This window comes from Buceros rhinoceros, unplaced genomic scaffold, assembly GCF_000710305.1.
Source record: "Buceros rhinoceros silvestris isolate BGI_N320 unplaced genomic scaffold, ASM71030v1 scaffold9629, whole genome shotgun sequence".
Taxonomy (NCBI): Eukaryota; Metazoa; Chordata; class Aves; order Bucerotiformes; family Bucerotidae; genus Buceros; species Buceros rhinoceros.
Genome location: NW_010430922.1, coordinates 21,872 through 49,574, shown reverse-complemented (window position 1 = coordinate 49,574; position 27,703 = coordinate 21,872). Strand labels below are relative to the sequence as shown.

General features: G+C 43.9%; 1 protein-coding gene across 1 annotated transcript in view; it reads right to left on the bottom strand.

The window, feature by feature from the left end:
• SLC2A12 (solute carrier family 2 (facilitated glucose transporter), member 12) overlaps positions 1-26,778 on the bottom strand; it is a 28,471-nt gene extending 1,693 nt beyond the window's left edge. The window contains exons 1-3 of the mRNA XM_010143200.1: positions 26,522-26,778; positions 17,528-18,850; positions 1,125-1,247 (exon numbers count right to left, since the gene is read on the bottom strand). Coding sequence (XP_010141502.1) covers positions 1,125-1,247; positions 17,528-18,850; positions 26,522-26,654 — 1,579 coding nt within the window. The 5' untranslated portion in view covers positions 26,655-26,778. The remainder of the gene's footprint in view (positions 1-1,124; positions 1,248-17,527; positions 18,851-26,521) is intronic.
• Between the last annotated feature and the right edge of the window lie 925 nt (positions 26,779-27,703).

Sequence of the window (27,703 nt, the reverse complement as noted above, 5' to 3'; positions counted from 1 at the left end):
AGCCTCGGAAGAGGCTGCCCAGGGAGGTAGTGGAGCCCCCATCCCTAGAGGTGTTTAAAAGCCGTGTGGGTGTGGTGCTGAGGGACATGGTTTAGGGACCCTGGCAGTGCAGGGTGAACAGTTGGACTCGATGATCTTAAAGGTCTCTTCCAACCAGATGATTCTGTGATTGATTCTGTGATTCTGTGATGAGGACCCTTAATTAACTGAAGTGCTGAAGTGCTAGTGTACACACAATGAATATGACCTGGCATATTTTTCCTAGTTTTAATCAAAAGCACTCTGGATTTTTTTCTCTGTCTTTTTTTTTTTTTTAAGAAAAGAAAATACCGATGTGAAACCCTTTCAGTCACAGATCACACTCATTTTCAAATCTGTCTCAAAACGCATTTAACAGTATGAAAACCACCTCAACTTTCTGTGGGCTGATTGCCTGCCTCTGCTGGAGAATAATATAGAGCTAAAGAAAACCTGGAATTTCAATTCCCTTCTATATTTCAATCTTCAGCACATATTTCCTCGTAACAAGACTGAAAACTAAAATTTGCAAAACTTCTCATGAAATAAAATTAGAAAAAAATATTTGCCAGTCAATGAATTTCAACATCAGCATTTAACCTTTTCCCTTGTCTGTCATCAGAATATGGTAGTCTTTTTTCTCACATTAAAACATGAAACCTTTTTACCTTACAAAGAGACCTTTTTCTAAAGGAAATTTTCTTGAAGCCAGGACATTCCTGTGAAAGTGGGATTGTCTTTAAAAATGATCTGAAAACTGCAGTCTGATCTAGAGCAGAACTTCCATTGACTTCAGAAGATGCAGGACTAAATGCTAAGCGTTACATATTTTCAACCTACTAAGGCAACAGTGTTCTTAACAGCTGGGGTTCACTGTCCACATACAGAGTTGATGTGCTCTGAGAGCCGGCTGTAATTACTAGCACAAACTTAGAGAGGTGTTGTGGGAACAACGGAGTTACGCTAACAAATAGCATCTAAACGGGAGATGTGAATTTGGCTCTTGAGGCATCATGGCTGCAGCTTTAGCAATGTTGTTTGTGTAGGAAAGGCTCATTTTGTCCACTAAGAGAATATCAGCTTGGAAGGACACAGAGAAATCTTACCAGTTACGGTCAAAAATGTCAAGGAGATGAGGAGATTTATACCCCAGTTCATGCTAGATGTCAACGCCATGGCCCGTCCTCTGATCCCACCAGGAAAAATTTCACTCAGGACCAGCCAGGACACTGAAATAGAAGGAAGAAAAAAAGATGTTGTCTTTGAAAGGATGGCTTTTCCTTGCTGTGAATTTAGGGAATCGATGAATTCAGGTGAAGCCACCTGAAAGAATAAAGTGATTTTCAGGGACATGAGGGCCCAAGCCCCAGAGGATCACACATGCTCTTGCAAACAGCGTGGGCAGTACTCAGCATCACCCCGGAGCATCATCCCTGCTCAGCGCTGGAGTGAGTGACGAGTGGCACCAATGGGCAGTGCCAGCGCACACAGCAGGGACCGCACATCTGTGCATGAAACAGAGCTCTGACTAAATAACTCTTGAATGACATAAAGCTAATGGAAGTGGGGCAGCAAACCAAAGTAATCTTCAGCGTCAGAGCAGCACTGAGTGTTTATACCACCTTATAAATCAACCTGCCACGCTGAAGCAGCTTTGCTATTCCAGCTTTCTGCTCCATATAAATGAGGTTGCTGAGGTATAAATGAAGAGAGAGAGCCTTATTTTTGGCTCCTTCATATCACACCACACCACACCACAGGTGATCTAAATGCTGGTGTTGCCAGCCCACAAAAACAAATTCAGACATGAAAAGCTGTCTGTGTAACTACCTTGATAGCAAGAGTAAAAAAAAAACAACCAAAATCCACCACATTTCTGTACCATCCCTGGTTACTAGAAAACAAAAAATCCCTCCACCCTCCTTTTGTACATAAGCAAGATGCATTAGCTAGAGGAGAGGTTGTGGGTTAGCAGATGGCCAGCACAAGAACAGAGAGGTGCTTGAACTGTGTCTTCAGACCCCTGGACACGGCTGTTATAAATCACTCCTCTGTGATGCTGTTTCTGCAAAATGACAGATGGGAGTTTCCTCAGGACTCTTGCACTGGGCGGTCTTGAAGTTACATTTTAAAAATAGGCTCCTGTGCATGCAAGTGTGTGTCACGCTGCAATAGTGCTTCGGGTGCTTGTAGAGTTCCTGTGTGACAGGACTGGTAAAGGGAGAAAAGAAAAAAGGGCTGCAGAAGGACCGACTGAAAGGGGAAAAAAACCCGACCCTGAGCCTTGGGTCAACAGATTTGAGCAAACTCTAGATTTCTTTGTACTGCAGATTTGAATTCAATCATGTTTTCTAGAGCAGGATGAGATTTTTTTTTTTTTTTTAAAGAAAGATATAAAGAGCTTCACTCCCACAGTGGGAGTGACCTGGCAGAGCAGTGGTTTAATTCCAGAGAATCAGGACCACACTGTGTAACGGCCTAACGCTCTTACACACAGTCAAGTGGCACACAGTCATAACACAGCTGCTGCCTCTAACCATGGCCGTAGAGAGGCTTTTTTTCTTTTTTTCTGACTTGGATCACAGCAAAGTTTAATACACTCCTGCTGACAAGACAAATGTAGCTCTAAAGAAATGCCCTGGACATGTTCCGTGGAGTGTCTACACACGAGGGTGGAGCAAAGAAGAAAAGAAATGGCTTCTCAAGCGGGTGTTTTTCCCTGCCAGCCAGCAGCCCTGTGCCTGAGCAAAACCAGGTCCTGGCAACGCAGGAGAACCTCATGATTGCATCTTGCCCCTCCTCAGTACCAGGGCTGTTGAAACCAGTATCTTTAGTCACAGCCAATACATGTCACCGCAGGGAGTGCTAGCCGAAATGCAAAGCAGCAAGTCAGCAAGTCACAAAGGAGTGAGTGGTGTGTGCGAGCCCCTCGGAGTTTGTCTCCCTAAGATGGCCTGGCAGCTGGCTGCCGAGCTCCGCTGGAAAAAGGGTTATACACCGAGACTGGCAAAGTGGGTATGCATAGTCACCTTAGACAGGATTAAAATCAAGTTTGAAAAGAAACAAATGAAGTTTGAAAGAATTCAAACCCACTTTCTGCTGGGCATAATCCAGCCTCCAGGAATGAACTTTTTCTGTGGCTACTTTGGCTCATATTTGCTTCCTTTAGAGACTTCGTGCATTTGAGCGACTTGCAGTGGCTGCTGAGGGAGGCACCGAGCAAGGACCATTGAGTCCTGTGCACTGACACAGCCGCCCTGACAGGCTGGGCACACCCGGAGCTAGATGAGCTCCAGCAGTGTTACGGGCGCCGAGCAAGTACCATTGATCCCTGTGCACTGACACAGCCGCCCTGACAGGCTGGGCGCACCCGGAGCTAGATGAGCTCCAGCAGTGTTACGGGCGCTGGGGGACGGCTCGTGCCACAGCTGAAATGTGTGGCACTGTGGCAGCTCCAATGCCACACATTTTTCCAAGGGCAAACTGCCCCTTTCAGGCTAACTACAATTTCAGTGGAGATTTGAAACATACTGTTTTCCTGTTAAGAAACCAAAATTCTTGAAGTTCTGCATCAGCCACAGTAGTGGGCAGCTGCTCTTGTTTCAACGAGTTATTTAGGTCAGACAGATTCCACGGACACACCAGATCTGTTCTTCGCATCTGCTAATGGTAGCCACTTCCTCTGGCACGGCCCTGACCCCGGCTTAGCTGGCAAGGAATCGATAGGCTTATTCCCCATGGAGAAAGAGCCGTTGTAGAAATCTGACACTTACTACAGTCTGTTTATCCCTTTCCCCAAGCTGAGGCGGTGATAACGATCGGTTCTTTGCTTTTAGCACCTCTCTGGGATCATTTTTGCTGTTTGTACCTTTGCCAAAAGGCAGCAGCTGCTGTAGGTACAGTGGGGAGGTGGCTTTCTCTTGGGGAGCCAGTTACTAGGTTTGGGCTCCCATTCATAGTGACTGCTGCTACCTCCTGTGCTGTGTGGATGCAGTGCTGCAGAAATTTAACATGCATGCTCACAAAGCCACTGCAAAGTCATCTGCGTGCTCTGCCTTCACCAGCCTGAAGAGTGGCATTTTACAGGGAAAATCCGCCTGTCCTCAAAGAGGATCCAAATACCCACCCCGCCTTCTCCCTCTTCATCTGCTGTGTAATCTAACGTTATTTCAAAAGGACGCTGCGATAGTAACCACATTGCACACACTCATTACTGTTTAGTGTCTGCACCGACCACTCTTGGTTCGTGTTTGTGGAACAGACAGGACAAGTGCTGGTGCTCTCCAGGTCAGATGTGGGTAAGAGATGAGGTTGAGGGCTCAGCATGAGTCTCTGTGCTAGATTCAACAACTGCGGGATTTGTTCATGCAGTGGCTGCAGGTAATAACCCACCTTTGTGAGTTGTGACTACAGTGTGTTGTATGTTGTCAGCAGTTAAGAAAAGTTGTACAGTTGAATGGTCTTTTATCATGGTACCATCTAGAGAAAAGAACACCCACTGCAAATGCATTGGATCAGAAAGCTTCACTGTTTCATTAGATGTCACAGAAACCCAATGCCCTGACCTTCCTTGCCCAAGCAGGAAGAGCAGAGGATTCGGGTATACAAACAAGCCCTCAACCGGGATGGTGACATTCACCTCTAAACAAAGTCACAGGAGCTGTAAAGGCAGAAAACAGAATAATAATGGAAGATTTCAGCTGCTCCCATTAAGGCTGAATAAATGGCATAATGGAGCATAGTGCTGGGGCTACATTTTAGATACCAGAGATGATGGTTTCTTTTAGCGCTTTGCCTGATACTTAATGAGAGGGAAAAAAACCAAATCTTGCTTCCTTGCTGAGCAGGGGTAGTTCAAGATGTAACTGACACAAAGGTCCTTTGTTTTATTGGTCATAAAATCTCAAATTCAATATTCGTGTAGAATTGGAAGAGCCAAGAGCCTTTGTTTCAAAGTGCGAGCGGTATTAAAGTAATCTTGCTTTCTATAAAGAAATTAAAAGGACGATCAAGGTAAGTGCTTCATTGGTGTTAATGGGGAATGTTTAAATTACCTAATTAGAAGCTTAAAATACACATACAACCAAATAAAATAAAAATAAATAGCTCAGCAAATAAACAACTCAATGAAGAAACCTGTTAGAAATAGAGATATGTCTTCCCTAAAAGTGCACACTGTGTCCAAAGAAAGAAAGCACAGTGTAGTTGCTGAGATGTTACTTACAATACCATCACCAGGCAGCCAAGTATTTTGAGAGTCTGCTGGCTGAGAGGATGAGAGGCCAGGGATGGAGGAGGTGACACATGCCACCACTGAAGAAAATATTCCGTGGGAATGCAGGAAGGGGTCACGCTGGTAGACATCTGCACCGAGCTGCTGGCTGGAGCTAGGATAAAGCCAAGTCATGTCAGCTGGAAGAAGGAAAGGAAAGTGGCTTGAAGAAGAGTTGTCTAGTTTTTGCTGAGCCATGTCTCTTTGAAAGAGTTAAGGAACGCGGGGATTGAAAGGAATGAGCCACTGTGCTTTTCAGTTTCAGGAGCTTTGGTGAAGTGTCATGGGATAGAAGAGAAGGTGTTCATATGGGTAAATACCTGTTTATAATAGGAAACAAAGATCAAGGCTGGTTTTCACGGTGGAAGGAGATTACTCGATCTGGTCATTGTATTTCCAGATCTCTCAGGAAAGGGAGGTGAATGCACATGAGAAACTTGCTGATGGTACAAAATTATTGGGGGTAATAAAAATTTTAAAAAGATCATAAAGAATTGCAAAGAGATCTCAAAGTACTGAGTACTTTGAAAAGATGATCCATAAAATTCCATATCAACACACGCAGAGTAACCCATAGGGAGAAAAGCAGTCACTGGTACCCACTTCAGCATGCCAGCACTGCCCAGGGTAGAACTGCTGGAGCCTCCGTGGCAGTTCAGTGATAGATATTATCAGCTCCTGCAAGGCAGAGGTCGTGGATGCACACAGAGGTTTGGCAGTTATTGGGAAGGGATTTCCATGCCTGTTGTGCCTCTGTGTTTGTCACCTTGCATGTAGATTGGGTCAGCTCAGAATGAGGTGAGTTATGGAGAAAGGTGGGTAATGGGCTCTGCAAAGAGCAATTAAACAGACAAGGACTCTTCAGCAGTTAGGCAAGGTGGGACAATGTGCTTTTTTGGACAAGGTGTATTGCAACTATGGAACTCACTTTCACAAGATGCTTCAGATGTAAAGAGAAAATATCAGTGGGTTAGATGATTAAATGCTGGGTGTCAAAACATTATTTCCCTATACGTGTGGGAAAAGATCCATCAAGAACTACTGTTCACAACAGTACAAATGAATTCCCAACATTTATCTTGAAGTTCCCTGAACTATAGAGAAGCAGAAGGGCACGCTGTGCCTGCTGCGTGGGTCTTTTCCCTCACCATCTGCTGCTGGCTATTGTTGGAGGCAGGTTAACAGACTGATGGAGTGGCCCTTTTGTTTGAGCCAACATGGCCAACTTAATGAGCTTTGTATCTGGGCCATAAGCAAAGGGGTGTCTCAAACCCTCACATGATTTCTTCCTTACTTCCTTACTTTATGGCTATGCCATAAATAAAAAATAACTTTAAAAAATTAACAGATTAACATCAGAGAAGAAAAAAAATTGGAGAATAATTGCAAAATACCATGACCTTGAGGGTTCTCAAGAGAGGAACATGAATAAAAAATGTCCTTGTTTTGACCTTATTCCTGCCAGGAGGCAGAAGCAAATTGGAGGCTGCTCAGCAGTTCTCATAAATGAAATATTAGATTGCCTTGGTATTCATTTGCTGCTTAGCATTTTTTCCTTTCCTATACCTGTATTGTGTGAGGTCAAGTTCTTTATGGTGAGATTTAGAAAGCGACCAGTGCAATACTTGAAAGAATTCAAGTTTCTAAGATATAAACTCTGGAAAGAGATTAAGTGGACTTACAGCTTAGGAGGGAAGTAGGCAGAAGTATGTAAGACTTTGAAAGGAAGGAGTGAGTGGGTTGTTAGGAACACGAGGTGCAAGGGAAGATAAGGGAGGGATTATCCCACCAGTAATGCAGGCGGACCATCTAAGAACGTGGAACAAATGATCAATATTGGAGAAGGATGCAAGTAAGCCACTGGGCAGCTGCCACGTGAGGAAGTCAAAGAGCATGGCTAATGACTGGCTTTGCCAAGCCCAGATTTTTTTCCAGGCTTATGAAACCCCCCAGGTTTTTAATTTATCTGGTTTCTGGCTCTGCTGGTTATTAACCCAAACAGCCAGATGTCCGACTACGTCTCACAAAAGGCCAGCTTCAGCACTGGTTTGCCATGATTTCAAAGGGCACGCTGCAGGGGATGGCACAAGCCTTCGTAGTGTGCGTGGTGGTTAGGTGTGTACCCCTGAGGGCATGCAGCACTGGGGCAGAGCTGGGATTTGGGGCAGGGGGGACCTGCTGCTGTAATGCACCAGCACTGTCCCAGCACTGTCCCAGCACCCACACAATACAACCCCTGCAAAGGCTTTTGCCACAGCTCTGGTGGAGATTTGGGGGCTGGCAAAAGTGAGGGATGCTTAGACTGGGAGGAAGGGAGGGTAAGAGGGAGATTGTCCTTTCCCAAAACACTTAAAAGAGATATAACGCACAAAAAGTGGACTGAAACTCTGCTCGTGGTTTTGTGCAAGACGCCAAAGCAGACAATCATCACCGGCATTAAAAATCAATGACTCTGCTTAATACGAGCCATTTGTCTCTCTGGCTCTGCCCCATAAGGTGAGACTGAAGTGGCTGCTCAAAATTAGTAGCTGGGAAATATGGAGCAAATGAATAGCTATATGGCTTTGAATAAACTGCCAGCAGAGTGCCAGCCTGCCAAGGGTCAGGTCAAACCCGGTGTGCTCACATCAAAAGGATTGGAATTGCCCCATTGTTAAGAGATAGAAGAGCCAGGAGAAGCCTGAGTTAGGCTCATTCCTCTGGCTGCATCCTGATCTCTGTGGGCGAAGGCCAAAGAACGTGTATCTCATTCTGCAGCTTCTGAGGCACTTCTCTCCAAGCAGCTTTAGGACTACTGGTTGCAAGATGCCTGGTGCCAACAATGGTCCCAAATGAGCTGATGTGGTGTGTCAAATCTGAAATTCTTTTTCTTCTGGTACAGTACAGTCCTGTTTCTAAGGGTTAATCCTTTAGACTGGCCCCTTGAAGTAACGTAAGTTAGGGCAACTGGTATTTAATCCTTTCATCTCTGAGTATGTATCAAAGTACATAAAAATTGTTGTCCAGTGTTGGTACTATTTCATCACTATCTTGTGGAGAGGCTGAACACTCACGTGTGCTTTTTTAAGGAAGCTTCAGTGCACCACAGAAATCACCCTTCACTTGTGCCTTCTCCAGTTTATGTTAGAGCAGCAGGAGGGTTTTGGGTGAAGATACTGCGAGACTAATGCCTGTGAGACCTTCCCCTGTTTTCTGGGCCATTTGAGGAGGGCAGTGAGATGTACTTCACCTCTGATTTTCCCCAGCCATCCTTCCTCCCCAAACCTTCTCACCACTGTGAGCCTGCATTTGAACTTTGTTTTTACTATTGGAATTTCCATCTCCATGAACTTGAAAAAAATGTGGTGCCTGGTATGGGTTTTCTTTTTTCATACAAGCTGTTCAATATCTTCTTACATCTATTTTCAGTGATGTTCAATTTCTGCCCATTTTCAGCTTGAAAGAATAGTCACAAACAAGAAGTTTTGTGATTCCCTGGGCAAGAAGTGATAGATGTATAATGATGTAGGAATGCTAGAGTTGTCTAAGTCAATATGATTTGTGGCCTGTCCTCCTGAACAACTGTACTCAGCAGAAGATATATCAGTAGGATGCATCATTACTGTAGGCAGGTATGTAATAGTCTATACCTCTCTTCAGGTCCCCTAATACAAGTTAATTTGAACCGATGCATAAGACAACAATTCTGTTTGCAGCTGACATTCACAGCCACTGTCTCTCTCCCTCATCCTTTGTTATGTAGACTCTCAAACTGTCCCATCAAGACAGAACCACTTGCAGGGCAAGCAGAAAGGAAAAAAGAGAGAGAAAAAGAAAAAATTCAAACAAGCTTTCAAGGGAAAGTGTGCTTACTGTAATAAATCACACACCGCCATCCAAAAAAAGGCATTTTAATTAAAACCTGACATGTGTATTCCTGGAGGTGTTTATTTGTTCAGAATATTGAATCCAGGATAATCCTCTGAGGCATTTGCGGAGGAATGACTGCAGAAGCCAGAGATGCCAACTCATGAGGAAGTTGTGCATGAATTACTTCAGATTATCACATATTTCACTTCTTAGAAGTACGGACAGGAGAAATTACCCACCTAAGTGGGTAAATGAATGTGTTTTTCTGGTATCTTATGGCTAATTTTGGTCCTGGAGGGGGTTCACAACAGAGGAGAGGTGTTGGGACACAGCAATTTGGGTCAATTTAAGCCTTTGCTCTTGCAAAAGCGAGATCTGTGTGTATGCTTTATAAAAGTCTCAGAGGAAAGGATAAGCAACCTTCTACAAAAGTGACTTATTGAGAGGTCCGAGTGAGCTATTTTTTTAAGTGCCTCACTGGTCACTGCTGCTCATGCTTTGCTGTGGTTGTTGCTGGGGGGAGGCAGCCAGGAAAAAGGTGTGAAGGCGGTGGGTCTGCCACCACAAAGTGTCTTTCAGTTCTGCTTCTTTCATGAGAGTTTTCTGCACTTAGGGTTGATTTTCAAAGGTAACAGGAGCGGGGTGCCCGCCTGTGCCCCCTTTCCCTTTCAGAAAATCTTCCTGGCTTTACTCCCACAGTGACACAGAAGCTCAGATGCCACGAGAGACAAAGTCTCCTGACTTCATGCACTGATTTATCACCGGGCCATGCTGCCCGCCTACACCTTCCTCAGCAGCGCCAGTAAGTTATGTGATTGCACATTTTTACCTTTCCGACATAATTATTTTTTCATACTTTATAATACGTGTTTTAAGGTTTAGATTGATGATCTTTATGAGTGAAATAAAATACTGTCTTTGCACTCAAAGTGCTGCTGACAGTTCTAGTTTTTGCACAAAGCTGGCCCAAGATCAGCTTGCCTCTAAAAATTCCTCCCAGCCCTCTCTCCCAAAGGAAACTGGATTTTATGAAGCTTGACATATGCCCTCTAAACTTTTTCACAGATTTCAGTGTCACAATGATCATCTCTCCCGGAACATGGTCAAGGAGACAAATGTAAAATCTTTCATTGTCTTTGATATGACTATCAAAGGCCACTGTTATTTGCTGAATGCTTAAATGCAATGCTTGACCTAAAAAGTAGAAAGGGCAAATTTTTAATGATAGGCAGGCTTGATTATTGTATGAAAGGTCATAGGAGATGGTATGCTAAGCTCATTTGACAGTGCACCACTTTACAGAAGATAAAGTCCCTGTGGAACAAAAGAGGATTGTTAGGCCCGGTTACTAGTTGGAATCACAGCAACATTCATTCTCTAGGTTTTTTTATAAAGTGGGTCTGGAAGTAAAATGCTTCATTTTACATCTACTTACTAACCTGAGTTGAAGTTTAAAACTATGACTGATTTTAAGCACAGGAGCCATTCCTCTTAAGCAGTGCCTTTGTGGCAATAGGTTTATTTAGCTGTTAGTAGAGAGATACTTTATATAATCCAGAGCACCAAGAACAGAATTTTTACTCAAATCCCTGTTCAAGTGAAGCATACTTTGCCAAAACACAGATAGTTCTCTACCTTTTCTAGGTACTTCTTGAGCGCTGAATTTTGTGCTCGGCAACAGCAGATTGATCCACCGTCACTGCAGTGACACAGGAATATTGGCTGGGGCACAGTCTTGTCCCTCCATCTTTTCACAGTACCAAGGGCTCTGTCTTTCAGAAGCAGGGCAAAGCCCTTGGCCTGATCTGCCAAGACTTTCCCTCGTTCACGTACTTTAAGTTATGAACAGGAATACAGATGTCATTGAAAATGATGCCTCAGATTTCAGGTGTGCATGTCAGTACAAGTATTTTAAGTTCGGCCTCGGGGTTGAACAGGGCTATTCTGCTCTTTGCAAAACAGAATCCTAAAATAATTAAGGAGAAGCTCCCACTGACACTGGCACATCCCACTACTGCATTTTTTTCCTAGTATGCCCTTTTTCACACCTAAGAAAGCATCCCAAACTGGTAGTTTCTATCAAGTTAGATAAGATTAAGATATTTTGCCGGTATTTTAGAGAACACTTGCAATTTGAAATCCTGTAATTCAGCATCCAACGATTCAAACATATCATAAATTGGCTTGCACCTCACCTACCAGTCAGCTGTGAAAAGGCAAACCAATTCCTGGGTTAGCTGATGTGGTAACAAGGGGCTTCAGATAAACCTTGTCTGGGGCAAGGGAATAGGGAGGAGCGGGCAATTCACAATCCTTGCTTTAGTTTTCTGTTTTGGCTTGCCTTGTGTTTCTGCTGCAGCTTCGTAGTACGGACACAGTGTGAAATAAAGGCCAAGTGAGGCAACGTGAATAGCACTGGAATAATGAGCTGGATAAATGCTAGGAGAGTCATAATCGAACCACATGGATGCATGCATTAAAAGATGATTTAGTACAAACGAACAGTGCTAAGAATCTTATCATGAAACTGAGAATTCAAGATAATTTTGTTTTAATTAACTAAAATAGGACTTTCTGTACTGATCCCCAGTGAAACACACACATTTCCAAGGTTTATTATCTTGGTTCAGATCCAAAAAAGCATTTAAGCACTTGCTTATTTTTGAGCACTTGATTTAATCCCCACCGCTATCTCCTTTTCCAGAGCAAACCACAAAACAACGTATAATTGATGCTGCTCGTTTCTGTGAAAATTAAGGTCAGGTCACAGCTGCTCTGCAAAATGTAGAAGCTCAAAAATAAAACATTGCAAACAAATGTCGTGCAAGGCAATGCTGAGCATGAATGCCTGTTAACACGAAATTCGTGTGCACTATAAATTAATACAAAAGCCTAATGTCTAAAGCTCTAACCTCAAAGATATTGATGTGAGTTCTAGACTCCCTTATCTTTTACCAGTGTTTTCCAAGCTAGAGCAAGGCCATACAGCTTACAATATTTCAAAACACAAGGAACAACCAATTAAATCCATGGAGCATCAGAATTTTCACACTGACAGTTCTCTTTCCCACAGGATTTTTCAGTTTCTGGTAGAGATTTTGGAGGCCGAGGTTAAGTCCAAGAGCATTTTGTGGTAGAGAAAAAGCAGTCCGATGCAATCTGGGTCGTAAGGGTGGCAAGAGAGATGACCTCTGTGATTGATTCCCTGGGCTGTTCAGTCTCCTACGTGAAAGCAGCTGTTCTATGTTTTGTTCCAGATGCATTTAGTGACTGAGGTGAAAGACAAAAGATTCTGCAGTTAACCGTGCTGATGAATCATGCTTCAGTTCATGTAGACAGTTAATCTAAGAATCTCAGGAGCAAAGTCAAGGGGACTGAGTTTATCTCTGGTGTAATTCTCTGGGCTTTAGGGAATGGTCCAGCTCTGGTTTTTCATTTGCTTAACCCAATAAAATACATAAAGACCACCACAGACCATATAAATTGGCGTAAGAAGGACAGTGATAAATTGAAAGAGGGACTTATTTCCTTCCTCACCTCTATGGATTTCACTTTTCTTGTGAAGTCTTGAGCTTCCTACCATCCTGCTTGATCCTTCTTGCCTGATTCTACTTCCATCTTCCCCACTGTCCCCAACATAGGTTTAAAACTGCCTTTAAGTGACATCAATAACTCACAATACGATGTAGACAAAACAAGTGTGTTTTTACATAGGAATAGAATAGAATAGAATAGAATAGAATAGAATAGAATAGAATAGAATAGAATAGAATAGAATAGTTGGAAGGGACCTACAACGATCATCCAACTGCCTGACCATTTCAGGGCTGACCAAAAGTTAGAGAATGTTTTATGTGGAATGCTATCACATAGTCTAATTTAGCTTCCTGATCACCCCAAACTCCCTCAACAGACGGTGAGGAGAGGAGGGCTGCACCAAAGGAGAGGTCAGAGAGCAGGGGTCTGAAAGCCCCCCTTAGGTGGGGAGAATATTTCCCTTTGTAGAACATCCGAGGAATCTGGCTCTCACATCAGTTTAATTTCCAAACACATTGAAACATCTGTTCCATTTTAGGTATAAATTAGCTCAGTTTTAAAGTATCCATTCAAGCTGATATAAATTTACCTTCGATATACTTAATATGGCAAATCTGCCCAGGTTTAAACTAGAAATGGACGTCTCTTATCCCAAACTAGATTTTTATCAGTAAAAGTTTTCTCCTCAGGTTTGCGCTAACTAGGGGCTTTCCTTCACTGGCATCTGTACATGGGTTTTGTTCCTTATAGGTCCGATGACCCACACAGAGAGCTCCCGCAGCAGAAAGATGGTGGTGCATCGCAGCAGTGCTTGCTAGAGAGCATAGTCACTGCCCCTTCTTGGGGGAATCCAGGGTGGGGAACACAAAGCCACAATCCCAGGTTCCTCATGTAGAAAGACTTTAATCAATGTGACACTAGTAACCCAAGGGTGGCTTGGTGGCCACTCTTCTCTGTTCTAGGATCATATGGGTGCTCAAACCTGGGGCTCAAATATCCAAATTAAAGTTGAATGGAAAACAGAGACAAAAACTTGCATAATTCAGAAGGGAAGACAGTTTCCTTCTGACCCTTGTCTGTGAGACGAGGTTTGCTGATGAAGAAAGTGGCTGCAGTGAAGATAAACTGCTGGTTTGTTAACCTTTGTGGACACAGGTGGGGATTTGTCCCTTCCTCTCTTGTGCCTGCCCCAACAGCTTTGAATTTGCCTGAGAACTTCAGCCAGGCAGTTGTATGTGACTCTGCATCTGCACACAGAGACTCTTGCACGTGCTCCATCCAGCCCCAAGAATCCCACATTTACAGCCTTATTTTGGAAAATAAGTCTGATACACCAGGAGTACGCTTTCATTGTTCCTGCATCTCAACATGTGGTGCCACACAACAGTGATGAGTGGAGGATTCACCTCTTTATAATGAAGTTTTTTGTCCCTCAATTGACTGGAACAGAGTATCTGACAACTGAGAGGCTCTGCGACTATTTCAGTGAACTCTGTGTCGTTTAGTAAGTGGTCATGGGTGGCCATGGCCCTAACTAGAATTTCTCCATGTGTCCTATGTGCTAAATTAATTTCCAGGATCACACTGAGATTTTAGCTTGGGTGACGAATTGGTGATCTACCTCCACGCTGCACTCATCACATTAGCCTGCGCTCACCGCTCCCTGTGCAAGGTATAACAACATTTCTGCGGGTCTCTGCTTCCTCCTGTCCCCCCTCCACATACAGCAGGTTTGAATATCTCTCCTTGCAAACACATGCTGAAAACAAAGGGACCCTCTTATGCTTCTCACCCTCCACATGGCAGCCAGAGGGGAGTTTCTCTTGGGCTCCGCAGGCATCATTCCCTGGTGAGGACAGTTGATCCTCATTTGACCTTTCTGATATACAGACAAAGGTAACTCAAAACAAAGATGAGTGTCAAGTCCCCTTAGCTAATAACCGCCTTGAAACGCCTCTGCAAGCACTCCTGGAGAGACTGAATGTCCTGTTCTGTGACATGATGCAATACTGATTTGTCGCACCTACAAAGCGTCCTCATAATTGCGTGAAATTGAGTGTGAACAAGCAGTTGAATCGCAGTTCATCAAACATAATTAATCTGAAACAGAGCAGCAGAAATACTCCTTTTATCTTGCCTCAGGGTTGGTGATATAAATGCAGAGCACCCCAGAATCAAAAAAGTGACTAAGCAGACACTTGCTAGTCTGTGAAATTTTATGATGCAAAAATGGCTTTTATCTCTTGCTGTCTATTTTTGAGTGCTCATCACTCTGCTGCCTGGGTGCTTTGATAAATGGCAATAATTATATTTAGCATATATTTAGTTCATTAAAATATCCATCTACTTCATGTAATTCGAAGACAAAAGAGAAATTATGGAAAAATACAATATTTATAAATGCCTGCTATGCAAATCTGGACTGTAACTAGCTCTTTGACCAGAATACCAAAAAAGGAAGGGAAAAAGAAGGACAAAGTGATAAAGGAAAAAAAAAAAAAGATGATAGAGCTCAGGTTGTTTGATCTGCCCGACGAAAAGCGTGCCATCTTCCTAATGGCACTATGTAGACTCTCCTTTATTCCCACAGAACATAATGCAGCATGAGCTTGAAGCCAAGTGGGTTTATTTGTTCCAGAAATGGCCTTGCGAGGTGGAGGGAAAAGAGGAAGATCCTCTCTGCTCTTTATCCAAAAGAGGTTGATTTGATCTATAGGTTGCAAACAGACACATCCCCAGCACTGCCTTCACCTTAGCCAGCAGGACGGGCAGACATCGTGCGGAGTGGGAGATTTTCTTCACTGAAAATATAGCGGTGTGGGGGTCAGAGTGCCCCTGTCCCCAGGTGCCTGGGCATTGCTTGGCCACCATAGCCAGTGAGTGTGGCCTTGATGCCTCCCACCCGTTGCAGAGTAGATAATGACTAACTGTCTGGTCCAGACCACAGACCAGGTTTAGAGATGAATAACATAAACATGCTAAAACTGTTTACTTTATATAAGCAGAGGGGCTCAGGTTTGTTCTTTACACTAAGAAAGGCACACTGAGGGTAAGAAAGCTTAGGCTTTTAAAATACATTCAAGGATCTGGGCTCCATGCAGCAGATGTTGAAGGCTGCATTTGAGACACAAATCACAACCTTGCTTCCCAGCCCAGACTATTTAACCACAATTGCTCCTTTGCAGATTCCAACAATCTCCTGGTTCTTTGACCCTCGCATTTTGTATACATTGTTGATTTTAATTGAATAGTGTGCTTAAAGGCATGGCAGTGTTTTGGAAGTATCTATCTGCAGTTTGAAATACCTGTATGTCTCCTAGACCTGGCCTTCACTGGCTATGCAAAGGCATCTGTCAGCTTAAATTGCCTCACCGTGGCTTTGTCATTCATGATTTCAACCTGCCGGATCTGAGTCAGCGCCTGTTCTTTCCCATGTGCTGTTTGAGTGTGTTTTGTGGTCTTACTCAAGAAAGAGGTCAGAAAACAAATACAGGCCTCACAGACTTCTCAAATTAGCCTGGCAAAGACACTTCTTCAGTTTCTGTAGCCCTCAAGGAAGTAGATGTCATTATCGTTAACTTCACATCAGGTCAACTCAAATGACCAGGAACCTGTTCACAGCCAGATCCACAGGAAAGCAGCTTTCAACAGGAGGCCAAGCCTGAATGTGTGCCCCTGCCTTAAGGGTCATTAATTGTGTGTTTGAAACACCCAAGGAAAGGCTCAAGTAACATTTTCTTTTCCGGGCTGCACCCCTGGTTTTGAACCGATGTCATTGAAAGCAGAACGCAGCCCCAAGAATGTCTGCAAGGGAGGGAATAATGCTGCAATAACACAGTCAAGCTCGCTGCCCTGGCAATGAACGCTTATCTCACGCTGCTCTCCCGGGGAGCAATGTTTAAAATAAATAAATACTGCAGGGGAGTTGGTGTCAGTGCAATTGTTGGGTTGTATTCTTGTGGCGAGCGTTTTATCATAATAGTGCAGCAGGAGAACAGCGTGTTTGCAAGGCAAGTTTGAGCCAGCACACAAAAGCACATAAAGTCAGTTAATAAACAATGGACTCTGTGCACGCGGGTTTTGCAGTGTGGCTTACAAAATCAGCCCCTTCAAAGTACAATAATATACAAGTGCTATTGAAACAAAACAAAATGGAGAGATTTAACTGCTAGTCCCTGGGAGCAGCGGGCACTTTTTCCTCTGTGGAGAGTGGGAACCGTGGGAGTGTGATGGCAGCTGCAGCAGAACCTCACTGGTACGGTGACGTACCCATGTGTCCTTCTGCTTGTGCTGTTCAGCACAGCTAGTGGCGACGATTCTATGGTTTGCCCATAAACTATGATACCTTGAACATCTTTTCTGTATCTGAAGACTATTATATAGTCAGGGGGCCAGATCCTCAGCAGGACTCAGTCATGCTGGCATTCCATGGATTTGGTGGTGCCATATCATACAGAGCTCTAGCTCTTATCATTATCTTGGGTCTGTGAGTTAGCAGCAGCAAATGCCTACATCATAAACATCCCAATGAAAGGACAAACAGACTTAGGAAGAGGAAAGATAGCCACGAATCCCATAATTTGTCTGTACAAAGCTCACAGCTGTCCTCCACTGAAGAGGAGCTGTTTATTGAAGAGAGATTAGACCACTGACCTTAGTGGGCAGGACCTCTTCCTAAAAAGAACACCCCAGGCCCACAAGATAGTCTGAGACAATACCAATGTATAATAGCAAAAAACGCTGTTTTGCCCAACTTGGGAACTGCCTGGTGCCAAGCTGGGAATCTCACTCCAGTACTTAACTCACTTGTAAGTGAATCATCACAAAGAGTTCAAAAAATTAAATACTTACTTGGTCCAAGACCTATGGAAAATGCAGCAACATAAACAAGAAGGCTGGCCAGAGAGAGCCATTTCAGGACAATGGGAACCTCTCCACTTTCCATGTGAGACCCTGTTGGGCTTTTGCCTCCTGTCAGGGCAGTTCTGTTCAGTTCTCCTGTCCTGGCAACATCTGGGCTTCTCTGTGCATCAAATGACAATCTTTCTGGTGAAGCTGCACTAATAAAGAGGTCCATGAGACTCCCATTGGTGACACCAGTGAGGTTCCCAGGTCTCTGGAGAAAGAAATCCTCTGGAGATTGGCTTCTACAGACGCTGGTGAAATTCACATGGATGTTACGGTTCACTAAGCCCATAGTGACCAATGATACTGCCATAACAGAAGATCCAATACACAGAAATGTTTTGCTTCCTACTTGATCCACAAAAACCGTGGCTGGGACCGTGCTGACCACTTTAACCACTCCAACTCCAGTAGAAGCCAAGCTGGCAGCTTCATTGCTCTGGAACCCAACTGACTTCAAAACAGTCGATGCATAAAATAAGATGTTGGGTTGCCCAGTTGTTTGCACAAAAAAGACTAGAGTGAGTCCTACCAACATTCGGGCCCTCATGTTGTTTTTTGAACGAAACAGGTCCAAGAAACTATACTGATGTTCATCTTTCAGGGAAGACTTGATTATGGTAAGTTCTTTGGTAGCATCTGATGTGTCCCGTAGCCTCTCCAATACTTTTCTTGCAGCTTCATCATTGTTTTTCATGACAAGAAACCGAGGACTTGGAGGAAGGAAATACATGGCAACCGCTTGCAAAGCACCTAGTGGAATTACAAAGCCAAACATGTACTTCCAGCCGTGAGATACGCTGGCAAATGCGTAATTTGAAATATAGGCAAAGAGAATGCCTATCACAATCATGAGTTCATTTAATGACACGAGAAGGCCTCTTCGGTGCTGTGGGGCAATCTCAGCAATGTACACACACGTTGCGATTGATGATAATGATATGGAAATACCTATGGCAATCCGTCCCACAATAAGTATCCCATATGATTCATAGGGCAGTAAAATCAGGCTCCCCAACACAAGTAAAGAAGAGGCAATAATAATAGCAAGTCTCCTTCCAAATCGGTCTATCAGGAATCCGCCAGTAAGGGATGCAAATAAGGCCCCAAAAAGCAGAGAGCTTACGACGATTTCCTGCTCTTTGCAGGAGAGTGCTAATACGCTGCTCATCTGAAGAAGAGCTCCAGAGATAAGGCCCAACTCATAACCCATCAGAAGTCCACTTACAGCAGCAACAGCAGAGGATAGAAAAGTAAATGTTCCACAGCCTGAAATAAAAGCAAAACCACAATAATTAGGTGCATACAAACCCAGCAGCAATGGTGACATAAAAGGCTATTTTTGAAAAGGAAAAAAAAAAATTTAATAGAAACCCATCTTTAATTCTAATGCTTTTGGGTTCCTTATCTTCCTGATTAGAAGTTAATAAGGCTTTGATCAGGCCCTACATAATTAAACTTTCTGCCTCAGAATATCCTTGCAGAAGGAAACACTGATAATACAATTTTTTGGTAAGAAAGCAATTTTTGCCTTAAGACATTCTCCGTGTTTTTCCTGTACTGAATTGAGGAGCTCTTGTCCACCCAACTAGAGTACCTTGGGCAAGGAAAGCAGACATTTCCCCGGCAAATTGCTTCAGCCTTAACTTGAATAAGTTACAAGTTTTTCCTCACCGCTTACTAATTCCTTTGCTTCACCTGAAGGTGCCATGAAGGCTGCTGGTACCAGTGAATTTATCTTGCCAAATGGAAATTTACCCACCGAGTACCAGGCTGATCCGGATAGCTGGGATATTCTAGGGAAACCAATCTTCAAGGTACAGATTCATGAACTCTCTGGGCTTTGCTTACCACCGATCTCAGATTCTTCAGAATATCGGGATCAAATATTTCAAATAGTTCATCACAGGCACAACGTCAGGAATAAAAAACAGATGGCGAACACATAAACCAAAGGGAGATTATATGCCTTTGAATGTCCATTTTAAAACAAACTCATTTTATACAACTGCGTTTCATTGTTTATTGTTACAAGATAGATGTGACTGATCGCATTCTGCTAACTGTGAAGCCTTTTGCACCCTAAACCTTGAGGAATATATCAGTTTGTTATTGTTGGTCTTGTTCTTTCTCCCCGCATGATTTTCCTTTCATCATGATGTTGGCTGCCACACAACTAGGAAAAGAGTAAATTGACTTCTGATTTTCCGGTTAGTTGGAGAGATAGGACGTGTCCGAGGAGAGGTAGCTTTGCAGCATTACAGAGCCTGCATTTCAGCTAATTTTCCTGGAACAAGTACTTTCCAGCTGGAAAGTGGTATATGGACTAATTGAAAATGATACATAGACTTTGTTTATTTTTAGCTTATTTTTCTAAGGCATTAAGGCTCTTTGATCACACTAACTGCCTGGAGTTCCTTGCCAATGACTTTTGAGCACATTGGCGAGGATCAGTCCCATTTGACAGAGGATATTGCACTTGTAAAGCAAATCGTGAAGAGAGATGAGGAAGGCAGCCCTGGCAGTGTGTCTGTGCTACTAAAATAAACAGCGCCAGCGCCCAGACCCGGACCCTGGCACGTGGCCATGTATCCTACTAAATTGCTGGCATGGTCCCTGGCATAGTTGTTCCCTAAGCCACCTCTCGCTCTCCTAACAATTCCTGGAGGTGCTTTGGCTCCCAAAGCTAGCCCACCAGCATGTCCTGCAGCCACTCCCCAGGAGGCCAGGTTATTTTGCTGAGTAGCAGAGTGTAAGCTGTGCCTCTAGGGTGGGGGCAGATGTGCAAGCCAATTAAGTCTATTAAGATAAGTATCACCTATTAGCTCTCCTACCTGGCTCTCAGTTCACTCTCTCTCTGAGCCAAACAGAAGCCAAGCAGAAGCCAAGCAGCAGCAGCCTGGAGCTGTTGAGTTCACCCAGCACTCCTCAGCCCTCACCGCTTCTGGACTCAAGTGACTGGCAAACCAGAGACAGACAAGAGAGGGGGAAAAAGCACATGGTCTTGTTATGATGGGCCGAAAGGGTGTGGGGAAAATGGGAGTATTGTGAAGCCTGTCAGATGGTAGATTTATGGTGGTGGAGGTACGACATCTTGAAAATGTCAGAAGCAAATTTCAAAATGCTCCAGTGGTGGAACAATCTTTTTTTATATTATTGTTGCTGTCCATGCCTGTTTTATGTGTAAAGCTTTTTCTTCTTTTATGGCTACAGTACCCAAGATCATTGCACTTATTTTTAAGCAGAAGTTAGGGCATGGGTTAGAGCAAGGTCCTGCTGTGTTTCCTTCACACTCTGAACAGCACTTCAGTGTAAGTACTAGTGACTCCAATTAAGCTCCTTTGTGCTACATGTGCTCCATCCTCCAGTGCATGCATGCAACATTTGTTTTATTGCTGCAGAACCTCATTTCTCGCTCCTCTTTTTAGTTTTGACTTGCCTGGTTGCTGTATATTACTAGATCTGGAAAACCTGCCCTTCCAGTGAATCCTGGCTGGAAATCAGGGCTGGTAACAACATGGTGTTGTGCAGAATGAATGCGCTTGGGTATCAGAAGTTACACTGCTAATTTGATCACAGGGCTCTGCCCAAACTATTGCTCAGTGCTGATATTTGTGCTTTCTTGGATATCTCTGTAATTTATGTCATTGAGTCATGTGGATTTAACCTAAGATTTTGCCTTAGTTTATATATTATGAAGCCAGACTGTGGTCATCCAGTCTGACACTCATGAACAGCACAGCGTAACCCTTGAGACACATTTAAATGACACTTTATTTGAACTAGGTCATTTAAAATTTTCAGCTTTGATATAAAAATTGCTAGTGGTTGAAAACCAGTGTCTTTAAGCCAGAAGTCATCCCAATGGTTAATTGCTTTCACTGTAAATTCTCTGTACATTCTTTCTAGACTTAGTTTCTGCAACTCTAGCATCCAACCATCAGATCCCATTCTCTATTTGCCTGCACTTGCTGTTTTCACTAAGTACAAAATAATAATCTGTCATTGAGTCATCCCACAGACCTCTCCTTGATAATCTGCTTAGACAGGGAGGCTCTGCGAGTTTAACAGTCCCTTAAGCATTCAAAATCTTGTTCTCTGAACTCTATTCAGATTGTCAACTTCTTCAACAAATTGCAAGCCAGACCCAGTCCTCCTGCAATGGTTGCACAATGTCACATAGGAACTTAACATAATTGTCCTGCTCCTGGTGGACGTTTTCTCCTCTCCTCGTCTAAAGATTGTCACAGCCGTGTATAGCTCATCTGCTGCTGGCTGTCCTCCAGGACAACCAACTCCTTTTCTGACTACGTTCTTTCCAAGGCACCACCTTTCCTTTAACCATGGCCTGCCCTCTCGTATCGTAGCTAGGAATACAAATCACTTTAGGTCTGTCTGTATTAAAACACATAGGATGGGCTCAGCTTACCTAACTGTGAGAGATCTACAGCATCCATAGATTTCTGCTGTAACTGTTTGCAAAAAAGAGGCACTTCTAGATGTCTGAAGTAGGTCAGATGCCTATTTCTCTCTATTGCCTATAAAAGGAATCTGTGTGGCTTGCGCAGATGCAGATGTCTAAAGTTAGCAGCGAGGAGCCCCAGACAGCACATTCTCTCGCAGTCAGCAGGCCAAACCACCCAAACTGCATTCAGCTGGTGACATGTCCCATTTATGAATCACCTGTCACCTTTATCACCTGCAAACAATCCATTATTCTCTTCTTCTAGGCAACTGAGAAAAAAAATAAGTAACAGAGGGACAAAGACTGAGTCGAAGGCTCTCCAGCTGCATGGGCAGCGTGTCCTACTGATACTTTGAGGTCTGTGTCCTGCAAGACTCTTAATTCTTTAAATGTGTGACTGTCAGTTTTGTATGGTTCCAGTTTCTGATTCAAAGTGACAGTGCCAAGTCAAATATCTTGACGGAGTCCACCAGCAGCACTGTTCTTTACAAAGCAGACTGCGCTCTCCTCAGCCCGTGGCCCTCAGACCACAGCAAACAAGGTGATTTTTTTTTTTTTTTTTTTTAATCTAAGAGGCTATACAACTGGGTGTGGAGCTTGGACACCTGGCAAGTTGCTAGGAAAGCATTTAAGCCCATATATTTCTTGCTTCTCCACGTAGAGCAGCTCAACAAATGTCTTAATGTTTGTTAGTTTCTTTTCTTTTCTTTTCTTTTCTTTTCTTTTCTTTTCTTTTCTTTTCTTCCCTCCAAGGTCAACTGGTATCCTTGTTCATGTGTCCAGTGACACATGCCCACAGTTGTGTAGAAACAGCAGAGGGCTGTATCTAAAGCAGACCCCTGAATGAAAAGCAGATTCTTATGTGATGCAGAGGGAGAAACATTGTCTTTCTGCATTAGCAGCAGCAAACTCGGCAGTTGACTCAGTGTCTCTTGTCCCTCACAGGCATTTTTCTGCTGAGAAACATCCTTATATCACTGTGGGCTTTAGCTGTAACTGGTGTCCCTAAGAACTGCCTGCTCAGAACTGCCTGCTGAGTTAAACCCTGAAATCTCTCCTCAGTTTTCCTTCACGGTCTTCCTCCAGACAGAATTCCCTCTGACTTCAGCATATGTTTTGCTTTAACATTTCAGATAAAGCATGTTGCAGTAGTTATACTCACAATCCTTTTAACTGTCACTTTTAATGATGTTGCTGGCGGTTCTTAGGCATTCCTTTTTCTACAAAAAAAGCTTCTTAGAATCTGTATTTCTCTCATTTTTATGAAATGCCTACAAAATACATGGCAGTGTGCAGCCCAGGGGAATAAAATATTTTAATGATGACTTCCAGAGAAATTTCTCCTTCTGCCTGCAACAAACACCATGGCTAATGAGTGAGTGGCTGGTATGTGACAAGTGATTGGAAAGTCTCTTCTCCAGTTTCCTCATGTAAACAAAATGGTTTCTTACAACTGTTACTCAGGTCAAAAGCAGAACTACTTGGCAAACAAACTTATCTTCAAGAGCATTTGCTGAAAACGTTTACGCCTGGTTTCTGAAGGGACCAAGCACAGTTGCAGTGTAGCACAGCGTACTGCTGACGAGACTGGATGGGGTCAAGTAGTAAGCTGTGCCCCTTCACTTATTTTTAAGCACATTTTAGGGAAAATACAGTCCTTCCAAAGGCAAAATATTTGGTATATGCAGATATTTTATGGGTATTAGGGATAAATGATCTATGTTAGAGAAGGTCTGAGAGCAGGCTGGGCTAGGAAACTCCACTCTTCCCCTACTTCATGTGCAGGAGAGCTATGGGAAGGGTGCCTGAGAGCCCTTTCCAGCTCACCTTGGCAGTACCACACTCCACATTAGTCCAGACACTGAGATGTCTGTGACGTGGTTTTCCTTTCCTTTCTCCCAAGAGAACATGCAGTGTGTGTACAGAAAACTAGCAGCACAGGGAGTGGGGGCAGAAATTACTGCGTCATGCAGACTGTGCAAATATATCTATTTTAATAGGAGGGGACTCGACAGTCTCTTCCAACATGATGCTTTCTTCCTTTGACTTTGATTTAATCTGAGGTGAGAAATGTCTCAATTTAGGAGGGAAGGAAAGTTTTTTCCTGGAAGGTCAGACACATGTTCTTTAAATCCTTGGGGATTCTTTGGTCTGTTTAGACATTTGGAAGGTGAAATCAAACTCTGTCAACACTTGGCTAATACACACATGTCAGAAAATCACAGCAAGCTGAGTGTCTGGTGTAGATATGAATTCACAGCATGGAATCGCTCTTTTTAAATAGAAGAAGATACCTACTTTTATCCATGATAAAAAAATCTTAAAACTATGGCATCTGTATCTGAAAATTTTAAAATATCTTTAACAGTATATTTTTTTTCCGAGTGCTGCCAGTACAGTGCTAGAAGTTTAAAGTGCTTGCCTTTGCAGGGAAATAGCGTTTGAAATTCCCCAAACTGTCTTTAGATGAGCATTTTGCTTGGACGGGTATCACATAGTTTTGTAGGGTAAATATTTAATGGCATGCATTGGGAATTGCTGAATAATTAAATCTTGGATTTGCTTCTCATAAAAGGTGATTATCGCACTTTCATGCCATCATGATCTTTGCTGCACTGTCACAGTCACGTTCTGTCTCATCCAGTTGTCTGGTATAAAGAGATGTATGTTACCCTGTTGTTCTATTCCAGTGTTGGAGGTTTCTTTAGATCCGGTAGCTGCTCAGTAAGGGCATTTCTCCTATTAGCTAGGACACATCTGATCTAACTGTCCATGTAGAAGTCTGGCATGAGATCTGAAACAGTTACCCAACTGCAAGACCCTACGGCATGAAAGAAAGGGTGACTTTGGGACAAAGTTATGTTGCAAGCAGAGCTGGAAAACCTCAGAAATACTAAGTTTATCCCAAAACAGTGTCAGGGCCATGTGGGATCTTGACCATTTGACAAATGTGATTCCTCCCAGCAAAGTACAAAAGGAAAAACAAAACCAAATATTTTGTAAATTGAACTAAAAAAGAAGGCAGAAGGAAGCTAATGTAATGCACATTTTCACACATCTAAGTTCCTGCGATGGTGGGAAGCATTGTATACCTTGTGCAGGTAAGCCCAGTGAATGTACTGTGTGAGTAATATTCGAAATTCACGAACAAAAGCTCCCTAGCACTGATGGAAAGACAGGGAATGCAGATCCTGGACAGACCCACTCTGACCATCTCTCCCATCTCTCCATCTCCTTTAGTGCTCTGCCATGTGTTTTCATCATGTCAACAGGCAGCCTGGTCCTTCATTGCATTAAATGGGATTTGGGTTTTGGCTTGTTATTTTCCAGTAAGACTCAACAAGTTCTTTTAATTCCTAGCTAGGTGATAATAAATTCTTCAGGTTTCTGCTTTAATTTCTGAGGGTAAGGCCAAGTGTGTCGCAAGTACTCTTCTAACTGTAGCCCTTGTGCTGCAACAACTTTGCTATCTGTTTATTGTAACTGCTGTGCTTCCCTCTGATAATGCTCTCCTGTAACTGTCTGCGTTGCTCCCCCTGTAGCCTAAGGTGTTGTTAAATACGCTTGCATACCGGCAGGCTTTCTGTTCTTGATTAACCTCTGCTTCCAGGTATCAGTAGATGTTGCTGGACTGGTCACTATTACACTTGACAAAGCCTTTGTGCCTGTGGTATCTGAACATTCACGGGTTAGTTCATTCATTTTTAAGTGAACGAAACCCGCTCAGGACATTTTTGGCTTACAACCATGTTTTCCTGTTTGGGTACAGCTGTCTTGTGCGTGAGAAGTGACATGATTGTGGGTCATTTTCCCTTTGATCTTGCCATCAGTGAAAGAGATTCAAGATGCAAAACCATGCTGCAACTTAGAAAAACTGGCAGGGTAGGACAGCAAAGGTGAAGAGCTAAGAAATTCAGCTTCATCACTCAAAAATCGTTTGCAGAAGAAATTCTACAATTCATTTTTCAGGGTGTTAGCACAGAAAGCCTGATTCCTGCGGAGATGCTAGGGGAGAAAAAGACCGGAGGGAGTCCCCGTCCCCCCACCCTGTGCTTTCCCCCTGCACGAGCAGGTGCAACGCTTGCCTGGCCTCCCTCCTCCTCAGCGAACGGGCTGAATTGCTCCCGAGCGCGCAATGACTGGGGCACTGTTGTTCTCTTAGACAGCAGCGTGTTCTCCGATTTTTCAGATGACTGATCTTCATAAAGGAAAAGGATTTACACAACAGACAGCACATGCACGAACAGTAGGACCGAGGCCTTTTGGGAAAAGTGTCACATAAACCTTCATTCAAAATTCCAGCCAGCATTTCCCTTCCTTACTCGCATTTTCCCCTCTCGCACTTTTAGAAATTGAGACAGCGTGCCCCAAGAGTGCCTTGGCTTTGCAGGGCTGTTTTTCCCCAGCCTGGAGCATGAGTTACGTGGCCATGCTGCTGCTGGCTAACAGCTGGCACTCAGCTCCCACCGCTTTACCTGCTGCAGCCGGGAGCTTGTGGAGGTGGCGGCGGCTGCTGCGGCGGCTGCCCCGGCTGCTCTCTTCATCCTCCCCTGCTCTCGTCGTCTGGCTCTGCTGGCCGAGGTCCTCCGTGCTCTGCCCAAGTACCATTGCCACCCCCTTTGCACCTTGGGGCAGGAGCGCTTCACAGGGCAGCGGTCCTTCCCTGGCTGGCGAGGAAAGTGCAGGTTATTTTCCTCATGGCAACAAGTTGCTGAAGCTGGCTGAAACCAAAGGCAAACCACAAAGTGGTTCGTGAACAACTTTGTTGCTATTTCAGAAGGCTTTGCCCTTTGCAGTGACACAGGCTGTTGCTATTCTTGGGAGCCTATTGCAGGCGAGGGGAGGGCCGTCTGTCGGAAGTATTGCTTTTGCCTTTTAACAAATAGTTGGAGACATCAGACGTCCACGCACAGCTCCATGCACATTCCTTACCCATTAGCTTAAAGAGTCTCTCTCCTTCTCTCTCTTTTCCTCCTCTCTCTGGTGTTCACGCACGCAGGTTTTTATCGGAGGAGGCATGCCAAAGCGGAGGACTGGAAGTGTTTGCTGTGTCAGCTGAAGTGAGGGCACTGAGTGCGCACACACGGCATCACTTCGCTCTTGTAAATTGTGAGCAAGTTGTGGTGAGAAGTAGCAGCGAGGAAGAGAAGCCATGGCAGCTCTTTACAGCCTGTGGCAGTAGGAGTCAAAATTATTCACAGCATAAATGCAGATGCTCTTTTACAAGCAAATGAAAGGCAAGCCACCCTCTCTCCCATGACTGTTATCTGTGTGAAAACTGAGACTGTCTCATTTCTATTGAGTCAAAGCCTTGATTTTGAGAGCTGCTACTAGCTCAACCCCTACTAGCTTCAGTGGAAGCACTACCCAGAGGCTGGACCACAGCAGCAGGGAAAGGTGCAGGTGAGCTGCCTACAGCGGCTGCCTGCCCCATTCTGGTCCTTGTCTTGGTCCTGGTCCTGCTGCAGGAGCCTCCAAGTGTTCTCAGCAGAACCCCTGGCCTCAGCATGGCAAGTTGTCCAAGCTATTCCCAGTGGGAATCACTGCTGTATAATCTGGCAGTGCTGCATGCTTCTTGTTTGTGCATTTTCCTCGTTCATTTCTCCTGTTCTGTCTTGGTTGGTTTTGGTTTAATACACTAGTGCCTGCAGATAGCG